This window comes from Salminus brasiliensis, chromosome 22 (genome assembly GCF_030463535.1).
Source record: "Salminus brasiliensis chromosome 22, fSalBra1.hap2, whole genome shotgun sequence".
Classification (NCBI taxonomy): domain Eukaryota; kingdom Metazoa; phylum Chordata; class Actinopteri; order Characiformes; family Bryconidae; genus Salminus; species Salminus brasiliensis.
This window is the reverse complement of record NC_132899.1, coordinates 20,842,683-20,860,986: the sequence shown is the minus strand read 5'-3', so window position 1 is coordinate 20,860,986 and position 18,304 is coordinate 20,842,683. Positions and strand designations below refer to the sequence as shown.

Below are 18,304 nucleotides of genomic sequence, written 5' to 3'. Positions count from 1 at the left end.
TAATAGCATGTGGCTGACTCAGTGATTTTTCATGTGTCTTGTAGCTTGGGCACATGGATGGCAACCAAGCAGAAGACAAATGGTGCCTCATGAAAAGAGGGCTGTGTGTGAATTGTCTGTCCATTCCATCCTCCCAAAGTGACTACATGTTTACATATTTTGTCTGATTAATATTTTAGTTATAAAGAATAATGTTGTTACAGCCCTGCAAACGCGACACAGATGTTATGTAGGTTATTGTTAAATGCAGCATATTTACATGTGTTATATACATATGTGCATTGTAAATTAATATATGGATTATGTAGTTATGTGTAAATATATGTGTATAATTAGATTGCTGCTCCCAGTTCAATCAAACACACACTATGACATTCAGGACAGATTCACTTTGTTTGGTAAGCTCTTATATGACCATTTTAAAATGTGTGTATATCTTAAAGGCCTAACACTGTAGTAAATCTGTCTGTCCGCGTTATATTCATATATGTACTTATTTATATGATTTTATCGAGTCACCTGTTATTTAATTATGTATTATTATATTAATATTAGTTTAAAAATATATTTACAATATATTTACATATTTCATATTAATTTATGTTGTTTCAACTAATACAATATTATTTTATAGATTGTACCCTTAATTAACACCATGCATTTTGAAATAATGTACATACTGTTATGATATATATATATATATATATATATATATATATATATATATATATATATATATATATATGGAATACTACTGTATTTGATCGAAAAACAATATTCTAAAAACAATCACTATCAAAATATATAAATATATTTTCTTTATATTTAGAGATAACATATTTTAATATATGTTAAATGTATACACACAACATTGATATGTATTATATACAGTATTTATTTATTTATGTAATTTCTTATTGATTATTTAATTATAATTTGCACAGGAAGTTATAGTAAACACAAGCCAGTGAAAAGAGAGCAATAAAGAGAGAATGTGCAGGGAAAGTGAACAAGCCCAAGAAGGCCTTTTTTATTATTAATTAACAAATGTACAAAATCACAAAAAACAAAAACCAGTAACATTTTGTATTTGAGTCTGTTATGTTATGTTGTGAGTAGATGAGTTGTACAGCTCTAGTCCAGCTTTTTTAGGTGAGGTTGTTGACAGTTCCAAATTGAAGATGCTCGATTAAACTGCCCAATTGACGTCCGAAACAAAGATTACACATTATATATTATATGATGTATGCATATTGTATTTTATCCACCGATGTACACTTTTAGTTTTTTATTTTTCCAGACTTCAACCTTCAGTCCTGCTCTCTGCCTCGTTCACTTGACTTCTACCGATGCTGGGTGGCGTGGTGGAGTCAAATCTCGCGAGATGTCCTCGGAATTCCAACATGACGGTACGAGAGTAGGGTCTCCCTCCCTCCCTCTGCTGGGAGAGATCCGTCCAGCCTGAGCAGAGGAGAGAAAAGCGCACGTTACTGCCACTAACGCCAACTGTTCGCCCAGCAAACCCGACCTAACCCGACCAGCCGCGCTCCATATACGGTCGTAACGTTATGTCGAGCTTGTAACGTTTGGTTTTAAACCCAAAAGAGAAAACATGCGGTTGCGACGGAGACAGAAACGGACTGGAAGCAGCGCTGAGTTACCAGGAGATCTTTCATTAGCTTGTTAGCTAACGAGGCGGCTAGCTTAGCCGAAAGAAGCGGCGGTGGGGAACTTCGAAGCTGGAGGAAGATTGTAATTAAAGTCAGACTACCTCATTATTAGTGTTTTTTTATTATTATTATTATTCTCCTTTCAAATGGGAGTTTGCCGTCGTCGCACTTGTGCTGTGTGTCCGGCTGAGGCTTGAAGTGGAGAAGCGCCTGTGTGGCTGTTTTGTTTACGGTAACGGAGCTGAGCTGAGCTGAGTGGAGCAGCAGCAGCAGCAGCAGCAGCTCTAGCGTTAGCGCTCCTTAATCACTCCGGGTCTGCTTTGTGAAGGCAGGCCATGGACTGAACAGCTTCCACCAGCCAGAAAGGTAGCTAGCTAGCGTGCTGGCTGGCTGGCTGTCTGTTTATACAAAGTCGGATTCAGACCTATCTAGCTATAAATTTTAGGTTTGCACCCCCGGGCCGGCGGAGAGAAGGACAGAGCGTTTCCACGCGGGGCTGGATCGTGCAGAAACCCGTGCTTCAGACCATGTTTCGGATGGTGGAGTCAGTCCCGAATTGGATGAGAGACTTGTGAAGATCACACCCGGATTATTCCTGTCTGTTTGAGCCGTCAAATTTGGGACCTTATCTGAGGGAGTTGCTTACAAATAGAGGGCTACGATGTCTACTGCAAAAGAAAACCCCTGCAGGAAGTTTCAAGCGAATATCTTCAACAAAAGCAAGTGTCAGAACTGCTTTAAACCTCGGGAGCTGCATCTTCTGACCGACCAGGACCTAAACCAGGTAAACAGTGTTGGTTGGGCTGTGTTTGCCGGTGAAGTACCGGGCTGGTTTCTGTGTAATTTCGTCTCCCTCCCTGGTGTAAACGTGACTAATGTGAACTAGGCGATTCTAGTCAGGATTAGGATCCCCAGGTCGGGTTGTGTAACCTCCAATATAGCCACAGTTTCTGAATTTCCAGCTGGATTAGAGATTGTCAAACGTTAACCTGTTCATGACAGCCGTGGGTTTTTCAGTCTACCATGTTGTCACGGTAAAATGAGGCTTTCCCCACTGTGATTCGGTGGCAATGGTAGCATTGCAAAAAAAAAAGGCTTGATCAAGTCCTCTGTCTTCTGAGAGATTGGGCTTGATCTTCTGTGCCATACAAGAAGATCAGGCTGTGCCTCACTGAGAGCTGAATCTGCTCTTTGCCCTTGCTCATCCCGGTTGAAATGAGTCAGGTAAAAGGAGTGGATAACAACTTTAATGACAGTAATGTCATCAGGTTGTGCTGCAGTGGGCGAGTCAGGAGATCTGGGTTTTCTGGGTTTCGCTGATTGAGAGCGGATTCTTCACACAGCCCAAACCCATGCAAGTGTTGCCTTTTGACTCGATTAGTTTCCTCTTTTGATGAATGGCTTCAGAAAGCTGAACTCATGGTTTCCATGCAGATACCAGGTGTAGCATCACATAAATATTTTTAACAGCTTCATCTGCTCAACATCTACTCAGTATTAATCAATACAGAACTGCACGTGAATCTCAGAATAATATTGGCCAAACTGCTGCATTAAAAGTTCTACTTTCAGCTGCACCATTGCAAATAGAAATGACCATGATCATCAGACCCCAGTGAGGAGTTCAGGTTATACATCAGGACTGCCCCAGGTACTACTTTTTTTTTCGGCTGTTCCTCAATCGTTGCTGTTTAAAGTCAGTAGCTGCTGATTTAGTTTGCGGTTATTCGCCACCTCTCCAGCCTTATGAACGGGTTTAAGTCTGTTTCTTTTTAAGGTTCTCTATATTTGGTTTGGTTTCCGTCAGAAGAATTTGTCCTGAAGGATTTTGTTTTCCTTCAAGAAATTCTTTCTTCGCTGCTGTATTTGGTTTCATTAAAGCAACAGCCATTCGCAAACGTGTCTCTTTTAGCGGAGAGTAATAGAGTAATCTGACCAGCCTGTGTCAGCATCCAAAAATTGTCAGCATCCATTTTGTGGAGCCATCCAGTAAATGGCTGGCCAGTTGTTTGCCAGCGTAAAGGGGTCAAGGGAAAACTGTTCTTCTGCCAAGTCTTCAGTGATCAGGATGCTTTGAAGAGAACGTCTTCAGACTTATTTCAGGTGCTTCGTACTGCTGTTTCTGCTGCTGACATGTAGGCCTTAATTAGTCATTCTGCCCCAGTGCTTCTTCATTCCCTGTTTTTAGGTGTGTGAGAAGGCATCTTGAATTGATTTAAATTGAATTTAGGCTCTGCAGAATGCACTACCTGATAACATTAAGTCTTAAAAACTGTGAATGTGAACGAGGCGGTCTTTTAGACCAGGACTGCCCAAAGTAGAGCCCGAGAGCTAAAGATGGTCTGGAGGACATGAGGTTTGGCCCCAGGAAGTTGTCTTAACCCCCCATCCCCTCATGCAACTAGAAAACAACTGCATTTTAATACTTTTCGGGACAAAAATACAACCTTAAGTAAACTATGACCAGCTGTTATGGACATCAGTCACGAGATTTGATTATAAACCTGACACTCATTCTGGAAATGGGATGAGTGACTATGACACACTCATAATTCATAATCAAAACTCTTGATTTTATCCTCCAAATTCACCACACGCTTCCCCACTCAACTCAAAATGCTGCAGCATCACTGATTAAGACCATTAAGGTGTACCACATGCTTTAATTGACCACTCACACTCTGTCAGGACAGCACTTTAGCAGAACTGAAGACCTATAGCTGTGTCAGCATCTTGCTGACCACATGTGGGGAGGAGTGTGTGCGTGCATGTGTGTCTGTGTGTGTGTGAGAGAGATAAACAGCCGTTAACCCTTGCTCTGTGTCTTCCAGATTACATCACTTATCAATCCCCCTGAGATGAGGTAATGCTGGTAGATGTACCGTCTAAAAGATCTATCATCTTATAGTAGCTCATACTTGTGGCGTAGCTGCCAAAAAAGTATACATGTGACTAAAACGAGGGCAAAGAGGCGCGGGCACGACTTTAAATGGTTTAGTAACTATTCAACATAGTTCCTCATCTGTTTCATTTGTTTCTCGATAGGATTAGTAGCGATGCATGGAAAAACTAGCTAAAGTTGCATGTTTGGAAGCCGCTGTCGGGATCATGACTGCATAAGTTGATTAGCAGTTGACGTGCTTGAATGTTTTCATGTTAGACGGTTTTTCCGAGTGTGTTTGTACAGCTGTTTGTTAGCCCTCTGAGCCGTTCTCATATTTTCTGTTCTCGTCTGCAATACAAATAGATGGATGTGCGCCCACCCTCAATGAAAGTAACATGGCTGCAGGAAGAGGATGTATAACCATATAAGGCCTTGAAGAGCGGCTGACATAAAGATGGTGACTGTGGATACGTATCAGCTGCGTTACTTAACTGGGCTGGGTTTCCCAAAAGCATCTCGGCACAAAGATGATTCTGAAATGGTCAAGTGGGCTTTACACCGAACACACACTCTACCGGTTAAGATAACCCTTAGACGCTTTTGGGAAAACTGGCCCTGGTTGGTTCAGACAACTCCAGACAAGTCCTGGAGTTTCTAGATCTAAAATTTCTAGTTCTTAATAAGTAGCTCCTGCTTGTTTAGGTTTAACTACAAACGCTTCCTACATGTCCTGCTGAAACTGAACACTATTATTCTCAGTTTGAGAACTTCCCACCATTATGGAAGCATTCTTGCTTAAAAGCTAAGCCGTAACAATTTAACAAAATTATTGAGAATGTGATTCATAGCCAATTATTATTTTTTATCATTTAGCTGGCTTGCTGACTAGTGAACTGTAATAAAGAGTCAGTTGCAGTTGCTGCTGATGCTAGTTCAGCTAGCTACTGACTAAAAACAGCCCCCCCCCCACCCCTTCGGTTTTGTGTCTACCGGATCATGTGTGTGTTTGGGTGAGCATTTGGAAGGTAATCTCAAAGGGCTTTAAAAACGTAAGGTTTCTGTGTTTTGGTGCAGTCGGGTGTTTCTGACTAATCTGTGGCTGTTTCTTGTGTAACAAGCCGCCTTAGGATCCTGCATATTGCTGTTACTGACCAGGTGTTTCTCAATTCAGCAGTGCTAACTTTTATTGCATGACCTCAGCGAACATGCTATCTAATTGAACTTTGTTTTGGCATTAGAGGTAAAACAGTTAGAATAGAAATGCAGAGCTCTAGTAGAATCAGCCAGCCTTTACAAAAGCACTCGGACAGTCATGTAAGATTTTTAAAGCTTTTTAAAGCTAAAATAGAAGCAGTCAGATCGAGTAGGTCTCATGTCTTTTTATGTGTGCACTCCAATTCCGGCACTGCACGAGTTCCACAGTGTGTTTGTTGATCTGATTAGATATATTTACCAAGTGCACTCACAGAAACGGGTCAGACCTGGCACTGCATTGCACAAACTGTTTAACTTACGAGCTTAACAGGTGAAAATCCCCATTGGGAATTTGTTGTTTGGGTAATTGAACAACAGTTAACCATTAACATCTCCAGTGTCCAGCTGAATAGTGTCAAACCCATGACTCATACACCTGGCAAGGAAAACGATAACTCAGTAAAGAGAAGAAAGCTGAAATCCATTAACGGTAGATGGATACATACAGGACTATTGCCAAGAAAAATAAGATATAAAATTAGTTTAACAGTGACTCTATGTATAAAATATACTATAAAACCGATGGGTAAGTGCAGTGAACTTCACAAGACTGACATTTTATGGCAAAATTGTGAAAAAGAAAGGCTGGAAGGGTAATGCTAAAAATGTTACTGTTGAGCGTTTCAGTTTTTACTGTTTGTCCACTAACTGTGTTGGCATGACGTTGTGTTGCAGACAGGTCTGAAATAGTGAAGACCACTCCACTCAACTTTTACAACGTCAGTAAAGAAGATCGTTGGGAGTTGCATTGTAACCAAGAATTACAGTCAGGTTCAGTTTCAATGGGATGAATTATAAAGTAACAGAGCTGTATCACACCACTCGAGCTTCAGATCTGTAATGATTTTTGGGCAGTAGATTGACTGTTTTTGATGACACTAGTTACTAGAAATAGACCTCCTAATAGTTGGTCTAATCATTGAGTAGCCCGTAGAGGAACAACAGTCAGGACGGTCTGTGAAAAGAACCAAAAGGACTTTGCTTACACTTCAGATCTTTATGGAAGATTGTATTTGACATGTCTGCTGGTGTTATTTATTGAGACTACAGATTTTACTTAATGAATCCTGTAATGCCCCATAAGTGCATCAGTAAGCAAGAGACTTGCTGTTACGTAGTGGATTTGGTGATATCAGCCATTTGTCCAAACTCCTAGCAGATGGGTCCTTTTAACAAAGTCCAAATGATACAACCATTGCCCGAGCTGAAAGCACCTTTTCCCGTGTCTTTATTGGAAAAAAAGTCTGCTTTGTTTATCTGTAGCCCTCTCGTCTGCATCAGGGAGCTGGATTGCCGGGTGTGGGAGGCCGAGGCAAGAGGTGGGAGGAGGGCTTGTGAAAGGAAATGTGGGTTGGGAAACTGGAGTTTCCCAAAGGTCGCTCGCACTTCAGAAGCAGCAACGCAGTCTGCAAGAAGGGGACTGGTGGGCCGAGGCAGGAGGGGGGTGTCTCGAGGGGGGTCCTGAGCCTGCAAGACTCAGAGAGTGCATCCAGGGGTGAGAGGGATGCTGGGATAAAGAGGCCCGCTGGGAACGGCCCGCGCCCCTAGGACTTAGCCTGGGAGGAAATTGGAAGTTAAACCTGATGCCGGCAGGAGGGCTGCAGGGTTAGAAGAGGAGCTTTGCAGAGGAAGCAGGCCTTCAATGTGTGGAGGAAAAGTGCAGGGGCGTGCCGCCGTTCTCTTGGCCCTGTGGCTCAGCAGTACTGCAACACTGCACTCACAGCTGTGTTTTGTTGTGCCTTTTCACCCTCCTCGAAAGAGGAAGGAGCTGTTGGTCCCAGTTCTTTTTTTGGATTCTCCTGGTTTGGTGTGCCTCTCAAAAATCGCTTATCTCGTCAGCAGCTGCGTTGTGTCTTGATGTGCCATGAAATTGCTTTCAGGCTACTTTTTAAGCAGTGTTGTATAGATAATGAGCGTTTTGGCCGTGATGCAATACCCATGAAATAGCTGTGTTTCTGTTACCAGTGGTTTGTGTTTAGTTTCTTCAGTTCCATGTTATCCAGGAGATGACAAGTTACTGCAAGGCCTGTCATTTGCTGGATGCTTTAGATTGTTTGCAAGAAAAGCTTAAAAAAAGCTTATCATAAAAAGGGTCTTCTTTCTGGAAGTATTGTTTCTGTCTGTCCAATGAAAACAAAGTATCGGGTTAGTAAGACATCAGTAGAGTAGCAGTTCTCAGTGTGTTTTGATCTTTATTAATAAAATAAAATCTTGACTGTGATGTCGAGACATTCAGTAAACGTAGTGATATTGAAGTTTATCGATGCTCCAGAACCAGACCTCTGTTGCATTTTATGCTGCCTTATTATTATTATTATTTTGTTGCTAGAATAAGATTAAGCATATTTTACCACCATTGCACAGCAGTGCTTGGAATTCAACCTCCGCACTTAATCCATTCATTACCCTGAACACACACACTAGTGAATAGGACAGTGGGCAGCCACCTCAGCAATTAGCGGTTAGGCGTCATGCTCAGGAACGCCTCAGCTGTCGGTGCCAGTCCTAGGGATCAAACCAGCAACCTTCTGGTTCCAAGCCTGTTTTTCTGACCTTTAGGCAACAGAATTGAACTCATGACCCCTGCTTTATAAAAAGGGGGCTCTAACCACTGAGCTGCGGAGCCCCTCTGAATGGAGGGGTTTGAGCTGGCTGGTGATTTGTCAGCATTTCCGCCGCTAAGCAGTCCATTATGTACCCAAAAACCAGGCTGATTTCAGTCACTTGTTCAGGTGGAACTAAAAACACTGCAGCCCGTTAACTAAACTCGACTCTCAGATCACAGCCGCAGTTACTGATAAATTGATGATTAACTTGAACAAGTTAATTTGCATATTTAGTTAATTAATTTAATTAGTGTCGCCTAAAAAGGTCATGAGAGAGAGAGAGAGAGAGAGAGAGAGAGAGAGCTGTTGAAATAAGGGTTGATTCTGTGCATCCTGTAAATAGTGCAGGGGGTTTAGTAATAAATAAAAGAACCTCTAAACGTGTAGCTAACATTAGCCAAAGGCTGCTAGCCTCCGGACGCAACATGAAAACAGTTAAAAACAGTTTGTGTGGAGCTCAGTCGCGTCCTTAAACTAAGATCAACTGCTTAAGGCAATTCAGCTGAATGATGAGTGGTTATAGATGAAGCATGTTTTAATTGCTCTGCACAGAAGTTTACAGAGCAGAGAGAGGACATTTTTTACTTTCACCAATGCTGTGTTTTTTTTGCGACAGACAGCTGAATGCTAATCATACTCAGCTTTTCTGACGTGGCTAATGCAGCCATGTAGACTTGTCTGGTCCTGCACTGCTGCATATGCCTGCGCTGATACTGGAACCTGCTTCCAGTGTTTTGTTAGAGCTGAGCATTAAAACAGTCTGAATAATCCTAAAAGACAAAGCGAAGGAAATCTGTACAGTTGTTTGCTCAGGAGTTTGGAAAAGGCATGAACACTGTCTTGCAGAAACCTCTCAACTGTCTCCATTTTTGCTGTTTAGTAGATATAAGGTGTAAGCACGACAGGTATGTTAAATAGTAATAGCTAGATGCAGTTGAAGATTCTGAATTTCAACGCAATCGTTGCAGATATTCACATCTTCTGTGTGTTTCTGCATGAACCCCAAGTTGCTTGATTGTATCTGCATTCTAGTGCCAATGCCCTAGGGCTGATAAGCTCCTATTAAGCTATGTGGTGATGTTTGTTTATATGTTATGGATTTGAGATCTCTACATAATGGGTGCGACAGTTGCCCTCCTCTTCCCTCACCTGTATCCTTCTAGATTTATCCTGACCGTAAGAAATGTGATTGTGATGTTTCAACAATTATCAGAGCTCTGTTGTGGAATCTGGAAGCTGGCTGGTAAAAAAGCCCCTGATAAATGTTATTGTAACACCAGCCTGAAGAGTCTGGCTTACATCCTATAATGCACACTGCTCAGTTCTCACATTTGTATTCCGCGCAGTTGCTGATGAAGCATCTTCTGTCTTATCATGTCTTCCCAGGCCAAACCTATCTATGGGGGATGGCTGTGCTTGGCTCCAGAGGGAACGGATTTCGACAATCCAATGCATAGATCTCGGGTAAGTATTTGGATACAAGATAGAAATGGGCTATTTTGCTCAGTCTCTTGTGTGCCATGCATAGTAGTTGATCATAAAATGGCAATGTTGACAAAATGCAGTGGAGATAAGTAGGAAGCTCATAAGCACTCAAGATGGCATGATGTTTTGTGTTTTCCCTATACCATATTATTGTATATGGAGTATGGTTAAGATGATCTAAACATGTGCACTAGCATGCGGAAACCACTCATACTTTGCTGCCCCACAGGAAGAAATACACAGCTAGCACAGTGTGTTTACTTCGTCTGGTGTGCAGTGGACCTAAGTGCTGTGTAGTGTAATACTAGCTGTCAGAATGTGTAGGGATGCCTTGATTTAGAAATTCTGGGCTATATCTGATAATTTTTTATGTGCAGATCTGTTGATGATGACATTAATATGCATGAAGGGTTACAGGTGCAGTAAAATAAATGTTTTGCTTAGTGGCCCACTTATAAAATCATCATCAAATATAGCTTAGAGTTGTCTGTCAAATCTAAAATCTGCCGGATGTCTATTAGTATTTTTAAACAAATGTCAATACTGATCTGAAGCTGATGTATTTATGCATCCTCATTAATATATGATACTTTCCTTCACGGGAGAGCTCTTTTAATAACTCTTATAAAACTTCCTTTACTGCAGAAATGGCAGCGGCGATTCTTTGTCCTCTATGAACATGGCTGCTTGCGCTTCGCCCTGGATGAATCGGTAAGCTCTGGGAAATTCCTTACTGTTTCTGAAGATGTGTGCATATGCTGTCAGACATTTCTCTAATGACCATACATGGCCAGTCAGTTTTCTTACAAGAGTCAAAAGATTAGCAGTTTATAAAAAATGGTCTAAGTCCAAGCACTGCATGAAGACAACTCTTAATAGTTTCTCAATAAAAAAGGGAGGTTATTTATAACTGCCTTTATTGGTTCCTAGCTCGTTAAAATGCATGCGAGAGAGCATATGGAGTGAAAAGAGGAAGTGAAGGATCCTATAGCAGCATCACAGGGAGGGAGCCTGGACTAACGAAAGCCTTGCTTAGCCTGTTTGACTCGCTGGAATGTGACATGGGTGACCAAATTAGCTGCCTGATCAGCTCAGAGATTACAGCGTTTGTATGTAAACAGTGAGGCCCACACACGGACCTGTCATGAAGATCGAGAGCCACAGGGCCTCAGCATTGTACCCCTGCAAACCCCAGAGCCCTTCTGATAATGCCCAATTTGGGTCTCTATCAGCGAATGCAGGAGTGTTAGTTTATAGTGGGCAGTTTATTATTTGCATGTGTAGTAGCCGGCAGATAGCGGTGAGCTGGAAGTTGCCTGGTTGATGTCATGTTATCTTTTGCGGACTCCGAAGGGAAAACTACAGAGCTGTTCAGCAGCTGGCGTGAACATCAGTTCAGAGTACTATAGTTTTTCCTTCAATTGTAAGACTATGAAAATTCTGTCAGGCCTATTGTCTTCACAGGCTTTTCATCTGTGCTGGAAGCCCTCAGGAAAAGCCTGGAAATTAGGTCAGGAAAATATCTGCCTTGCACGCTGAAGGAGAAGCCGCCGAAATTAAAAATAATAAATTGAGAGGGTTACGTAAGTCTTAATAAATGACAAAAGTGGATCAGTGGATCAACGTATCATACAGTTGTGTGTGATTCTGTGCAATGTACTGCAGGGCATGCCAAAAATCTGCTTTCTGATTACAAATGTGAATCTTTTTGTGAATCCTAGCGCTGTGGACGGCACATTTTCTGACACGTAAATCATCCAGATTGATTGGCAAACATGAAAGATGCAAGCTATTCCTAATTCATGATGCCATTATCAATTGGCTCAAGCCTTGTATTAAGTTGGGGTGCATCCTAATCTGTCATAGTGTGTTTGCTTGAGTAGGTGTGTATTAAGCTACTGCCTCACTTTACATTGCCATGGCTGGATCTCTGTGTGGGGCTGCACTTAGCTCGAAGCTAACTGAGCAATTAGCAGGCCAGCAGACGCAGCTCCCATTAACAGTAAAAACCAAAAGTGAACCTGATGATGCTGACGTTATATGTTCACCACAGTACAGCAACACACACTTCTTTTGCATAAAACTATGTGGAACTGTCATGTTTGGGACAGTGTGTGGTTTGTTCAGCTCTGCTCAGGCTTGCTAACTTGTTCCCACAAACATTAAGTTTTTGTATAAAACTGTATATGTAACTGTATGTAGCCATAATCGGGGCAGTGGGTAATGTCTGAGGTAAGGTAGCATTTAGCATGCTGGCTAACACTCCTGCAGTAAAATAACAGGAAGATGATAATACAGTCTCTTGACTGACTGTGTGTTATTTACAGTGGGAAGAAGCAGTTGTGAGAAGTCCTGTAAGTTGTGGTGGTGCCTCCTTGGATCATATCAGAGATTTGTTTTGTTTGTTTGCTAAATTTACTAAAGGTACATTTCTGTTACCTTTAAGACTAAGTGAACAAAGTCATCTCAGGCTGTCCTATACTGTGCCCTCTTCTGAGAGCTGCAGTGTGAATGGGCGTATCTAAACTACGTTGAAAAGGTGGGGATATGTAAAGGAGTTTGTTTTCGTACTATTAGAGAAACAGGGATTTCAAAACGGGCTGTTGAGACTTTGTTTCCATATATGGACAGTATGGACTGAGGAAAGATAGGTGTCAAACTGCTTTATCAAAGTTCAGCATTTTCTTGGTCACATACGTAGTTTTACACAGTACAACTAGCAGTGAATTGCTTTGATAACTGTCTGCAAACATAAAACAGTAGAACAGGAAAGAAAGTAGAGTATATAAAATAAGATAAGCAAAGCAGACACAGATAAAATAATCTAAATTAAGTAAGGTAATACGTAATAATAGCCAACATATAAGAACAAAATGGCAATATATACACTAAATGTACACACATAATTTGGCTTTATATCAATAAAGGCAGTGAAATTTAAATTTCCACAATCCAGACCATTTAAGAAAAGGGACATTTGCAGTCTCTCTATCTTTGCTGCATGGAAAAATGTTTTGAATCCAGGCCGCAAATTCTGAATTTTGTGAATCATTATATCAGTAACAACAGTGCTTTTCTCTTGTTTTTGCTGGTAAAAGGACCTTGCATGTGCAAGCCAGACATTCTGAATGGTCACAGATTTCTTCTCGTCATTCTGAGATGTTTATGTTCAGTGAAAATTAGACTTCATATTCTCTGTTGAATCTTTCAAACTCATTCAAGGTGTTGATTCACCTTAGTAAACTTGAACTGCTTGGGTTTCCCCATGAGCAACTTTTCCCCATAGTTCAAATAAACATTAACTGCATCTGCCTTAAATGTGCCTGAATATGGTTGAAAAGGTTTAGAGCAGGTTTATACTGCTAATCCCACTAATCCCAAATTTGTTTCCATATCTTGTCAGTTCAGCTAAAGAGGACCTGGCAGACAACAACCATTCATCTACCAGGCTCAGCATTAAACGCTGTAAACATTACATCGTGTTTGCCGGCTTCGGGCTGCCGAGCTCTTGAAGCAGCCTGTTTTAGCTGCTAGATGGAGATGTTCTGAATGCTGCGTCCAGGCTCAGAAGAGCATTCCCCCCTGATATGCCCATATTTGGTGAAACTGCTAAGAGGGCTATTGGTGACGTTGCTATACTCTGAGAACATTAGCCCGCTAAAACCACATGGAAATGTAAAATATGCTCTGAGATTTTCATTCCACCGAGGGCCTCACCACAATACCTATTTCTGTAACCAGAGCCTGAGTTTAGAACGGCCAAATCAAATCGTCTGGAGAAGACAGAGGGGCAGAGGGTCATCAGTGTGCTAGTTTTAAAGCAGCCTCTGATGGAACAGATGTTCCAGAGTCAGCGGGAACACTTCATTTGCTTCTGAGAGCGATGGACCGACGGGGACTTGAATGCCAGTTGTTGAATTAAATGCCGCCTTTTTATTACCTTGACATATTTCAGAGGTGCATCGGAGGGAGGAACATTAACACACTGTCTTCAGTCTTTTGCCCTTGAAACTCTGTGCGTTCTGATTGAATGTACAGCAAGCCGAGGCACATGTCTATAAAATGTGCGGTTACCCGGCGTTGTGGTTTCTGACATGCCTAAGGTTTTTCCCTATGCAGTGAAACACCAACAGTGTAGAATTAGCTTGCGTTTGGAGATTATCAACCAGTATGTTTGTTTAGAGGAGAAAAATGGGTTTTATCCCCCTCCCCCCCTTTTTTATTTATTTATTTTACATTTTTTTACATTTTTTTTAATACTCCCTACAATTTATGTCATTGAGAATGTTTTCATTTTCCATAATAACACGTCTAAAAATAATCAGTTAGTTAAAAAAAACAACAACATTGAGACAATAGAAGGATATGGTATTTGATCCCGTGTTTTGGAATCTGCCTCAAGATAATGTAAAACGTATGAATGGCAGACTTGGCAGACTTGCTCTCTTTGTGTTGTTGCCAAGATCAGACATTTCATACTCTGACAGTATAGCTATCCTTTAGCCTGTGTACGATAACACTAGAACGTGCCTTTTTGACTTCAGCAAATGACTTCAGCTGTATTGCCTCATATTTACATCTGTTATCTAGAAGCTGCTTAAAGATTTCCAATGGGCCGTGCAAAGATCTGGAACAAACTGTGGGTGAACTTTCGCCACATATACATTACCTACATTACAAACTGCGCTGGTTGGCATATGAGCACCTCATGCTTTATAGTACTCACTGTCTCTCGTGATACTCGATATGACAACATCATTCACCTTCACCATTCCCGTTCTCTCGAAGCTTTGTGCTGAGTGACGCGGTATTCTTTATTATACACCCCTGTGTCTCTTCCACTGCTGGTGTCTCATTACCCAGATTTTTTCCCCCCAGAAGCACTCTGTGTAGTGAAACAGAAACGGTGCTGCAGTTTGTAACTGTGACACACTGTAATTGCCATATTTGGCAGTCCCTGAGGTTTGCTGGCAGCTTTTAATAAAGCAGGATCACTTAAAATGGCCATAAAAGGAGCCAGGAAAAGACAGCACCTGTTTTACATCTAGAGGCCGCAGAATGTCTGATAACAGCTCAGGCAGAAATTGCAAGATGGTCCACCATGAATCTGAGGCCCCTGGCAAAGAAAGCTCCAGCGTTGGATGCTTGGGTGCAGATCAGTGGGCTGTTTGTAGGAACTAGTTGAAGGTTGTTGAGTGTGTTGTGACGTTTCTTCTCCTTTAGATGTGACTGTAACAGGAACTGCAAAATAGAAGTGGTGCTGTTGAGAAGGCTGTGCACGTCTCACTTATAAATAAAAATAAATAGCTATTTATATTAGAAAAACCTTTGCACCTATTTTATATGTGGTGTGCTAGTCACATGGACAGATATTATAATTGTAGAGCTTGGGTCATGATCATTGCTACAAATATATAACACATAGTTCCTGAGATCTTCACTTACAGAAGAGAACAAGTCCTGCGTAAGACCCCTGTGCTGAAAATTGTCCTAGTGACCGTGGCAGTTTTTCTAACCATGTAATGACCTTACAGTACAAATAGGAAAGCCAGGCTTTCATAAATGCATTAACGGGGCACGTCTTTGGGATTATACACACTGAAATATTATTACTGTATAGGTGTTGGCTTTAGCCATTGGATCATCATTGATTATCAGCATTTCCAGTGTGTGAAATTATTTTGTCATGTTTTATAGCCTTCTAATGTAAGGATGAAGTTGTGTGCACTGTTTACTACATTGAAATTGTAAAATATCTAACAGTTTGGTTTTGCTTGACCAGTTTGTAACGGCTCGGGTTCTAGAAATAGTGATATTTACTAAAAGCACATTTCCATCTGGTTCCCCTCACAGCCCAGCACACTACCACAGGGAACTGTCAACATGAACCTGTGCACGGATGTGATTGATGCTGAACCCAAGACCGGCCAGAAGAATGCGCTGTGTATCATCACGCCTGATCAGGAGTACTACATCCGAGGAGATAACAAAGAAATTATCAATGGGTATGTAGCAGTTACCCACAGCATGCTGGCTTTCACAGTCAACAGCCATGGGTGGAATGCAGGAATCTAGACCCTGTGTGGCACTTCTCTGTAGGTGATCATTTGTCTCTTACCAGGTGGACTGAGCAGCTAGTTGTGTATCCAAGGACCAACAAGCAGAATCAAAAGAAGAAGCGTAAGGTGGAGCCGACAACCTCGCAGGTGAGTTCTGTGGTCTTTTAGTTTGGTTGGAGCCTCAGTTGAACACTATGTACAATCACTTGGAGCTTGACTCATTGTTTGTGACGTTGACAGTCATCAGTTAGCTGCTAGTGAGCATTGAAGTGCTAATGTGGACAATATGTTTTTCTTAGGAGCCTGGACCAGCTAAGGTAGCTGTGACCGGTTCAGGCATCCCTGAAGCCGAGAAGGTTCCAGACTCCAGCTCCATCATATGGCAGGAGGAGTTGCACAACAGAGAAGCAGATGTGCCGCAGGTGTGGTCCTCCACAGAAATGGCACCACAGGGCGCAATGTTGCCCTCTGCAGGTATGGAAGAACTTTAGAATGGGAAACCGTTGCAGCTGTAAATTACATATTCTGCAACACATGAGTGTAGTGTGGACTATTTTGTTTTTAATATTAGAAGTAACATGTTATTGAAGAATTTTTATTTAAATCTGAACCAAACACACAACATTGGGGTCATCAAGTTATGTTTTTGTCTACTATTAAAAATAATAAACTTAAACAAGCTTAGATTCCCCTGTTTTTATTCAGTAACTGTTATGAATTATTTGATAGCTACAAAAAAAACTAATCCACCATCTCTGTCTGTCTCTCAAGCTGAGGAAGTGTTAGCGGGTCGTGGTTCGGACCAGGGCTCAGTGAATGGAGACGAGGTGGACCGGAGCGGGTTCTCCTTCCCACCGGCGGTCTCCCAGCCGCCCCAGGACCTCCTGTCACCCACGGGAAGCTCTTCTAGCCGGCACAGCGGCGAGCTTGGGGGCATCCCACGCTGCCTGTCACCCGCGCCTAGTGACCCCTTCCCCTCAGGCAGCAGCCTGCTGTCCAACGGGTCGCACATCAGCGGCTCCATGAGCTCCCTGGACTCGGACGCCAGCGGCAGCACAGTCACTAGCACCGAGAGCCACCCGACCGAACCCCTGGTCCGTGCTCTTCGGGGCCTTCACGACCCCCCTTACTCACGCCGCCTCGAGGGCGAGGCCCGCAAAGCTGAGAAACGCAGCCGCCTCCGCAGCCCCGAGAGGCAGAACAGAGAGCCTCTCTTCAGCCCAGAAAGGAGGTGAGTCCAGCCAGCGCTGCTTTCACTTGAGCTTCTGCCGCTATTTCTCCTTTTAAAGGCATCCTGCGATTGGAGCCCTTCTCCTTCTCCAGCCCCTTCCACACACTGCAGGCAGGATGTGTGAGGGTACCAGCTGAGGAGGTAAAACTACACATACCTTATTAGGCCACAGAAACACGGAAGGGCTGCCCACGGCAAGGGCTTGTTGCGCATGCTTTTGCCATGGGATAAGGGTCAATACAAGCGAGTAGTTCCCCACCCTCAGTTCCCAGTTTTTACATTGCTTATGTTAGAAGTAAACACATTTACGATAAACAGTTCTCGACAAGAGGCCGTCTTTCTGGGATTCTCCTCTCCCACAGCTCAGAGGTCAAAAGCCTTAGTGAAGAGCGCTTCAAATAAAGATGCTGACATGCTTCTCTTTTCGTTAGGACACAGAGAACATTCCTATTCCCCTTCTCATGAAAGCTATTCACAGAGGCAAAGAGAGTTAAATAACTCAGAACCTGTCCAATGGAGAGAGACCGCTTCCATTTTGTTTAATTTGGGTTTATGGGAACTGTGCCACTCTACCCAGCAGCCAATGAGGCTGAGAGCAGTCATGTGACACAAATACCTCACTGACTAGCTGTCTTGTTTCCTTTTAAGGAGGACCAACACCACTCTGCATTCCCCAAAAAAGGGCAAAATTCAAAATGAGCAATTTAATATTTCCAGACACCACTTTCTAAACCAACTTCCTGTCTTTTCGAGTAAGGGGAGAAGCCTATATTGTGTTTTGTACTGCCAGAGTTAGCACTTTTACTTTTTAGATGCTTCCTGCAAAAGGTGGAATTAGATGAAGTAAATGAGTTCAGTATTCAGGTTTATTTGATACACCTTCATAGTAGTTTTAATAGTGTGGTAATTCACTGTAGTATGGCACTCTGTGTTTACAGTAAACTGTGAGCATGTTCTAGTTCCCTGTAACATATAATTTAATGGGAATGCAGTGTTTACTTCACTCTTTGAGCTAGTTTTGGCTCTGTTTTTTTTTTTTTTTTTTTTATTAGCCACATCAGCCACTTGTAATAAACAGACCTCATTCATGTGAATAAACCACCAAAACTTCTGGT

General features: G+C 42.2%; 1 protein-coding gene across 5 annotated transcripts in view; it reads left to right on the top strand.

The window, feature by feature from the left end:
- The first annotated feature begins 1,450 nt into the window (after positions 1-1,450).
- mprip (myosin phosphatase Rho interacting protein) overlaps positions 1,451-18,304 on the top strand; it is a 38,045-nt gene continuing 21,191 nt past the window's right edge. For 4 of the 5 annotated variants that reach the window (XM_072667547.1, XM_072667548.1, XM_072667546.1 and 1 more), the window contains exons 1-7: positions 1,451-2,454; positions 9,801-9,878; positions 10,545-10,610; positions 15,753-15,904; positions 16,021-16,105; positions 16,258-16,432; positions 16,730-17,189. In XM_072667547.1, coding sequence (XP_072523648.1) covers positions 2,332-2,454; positions 9,801-9,878; positions 10,545-10,610; positions 15,753-15,904; positions 16,021-16,105; positions 16,258-16,432; positions 16,730-17,189 — 1,139 coding nt within the window. In that variant the 5' untranslated portion in view covers positions 1,451-2,331. The remainder of the gene's footprint in view (positions 2,455-9,800; positions 9,879-10,544; positions 10,611-15,752; positions 15,905-16,020; positions 16,106-16,257; positions 16,433-16,729; positions 17,190-18,304) is intronic. The other variant, XM_072667550.1, reaches the window with a different exon arrangement.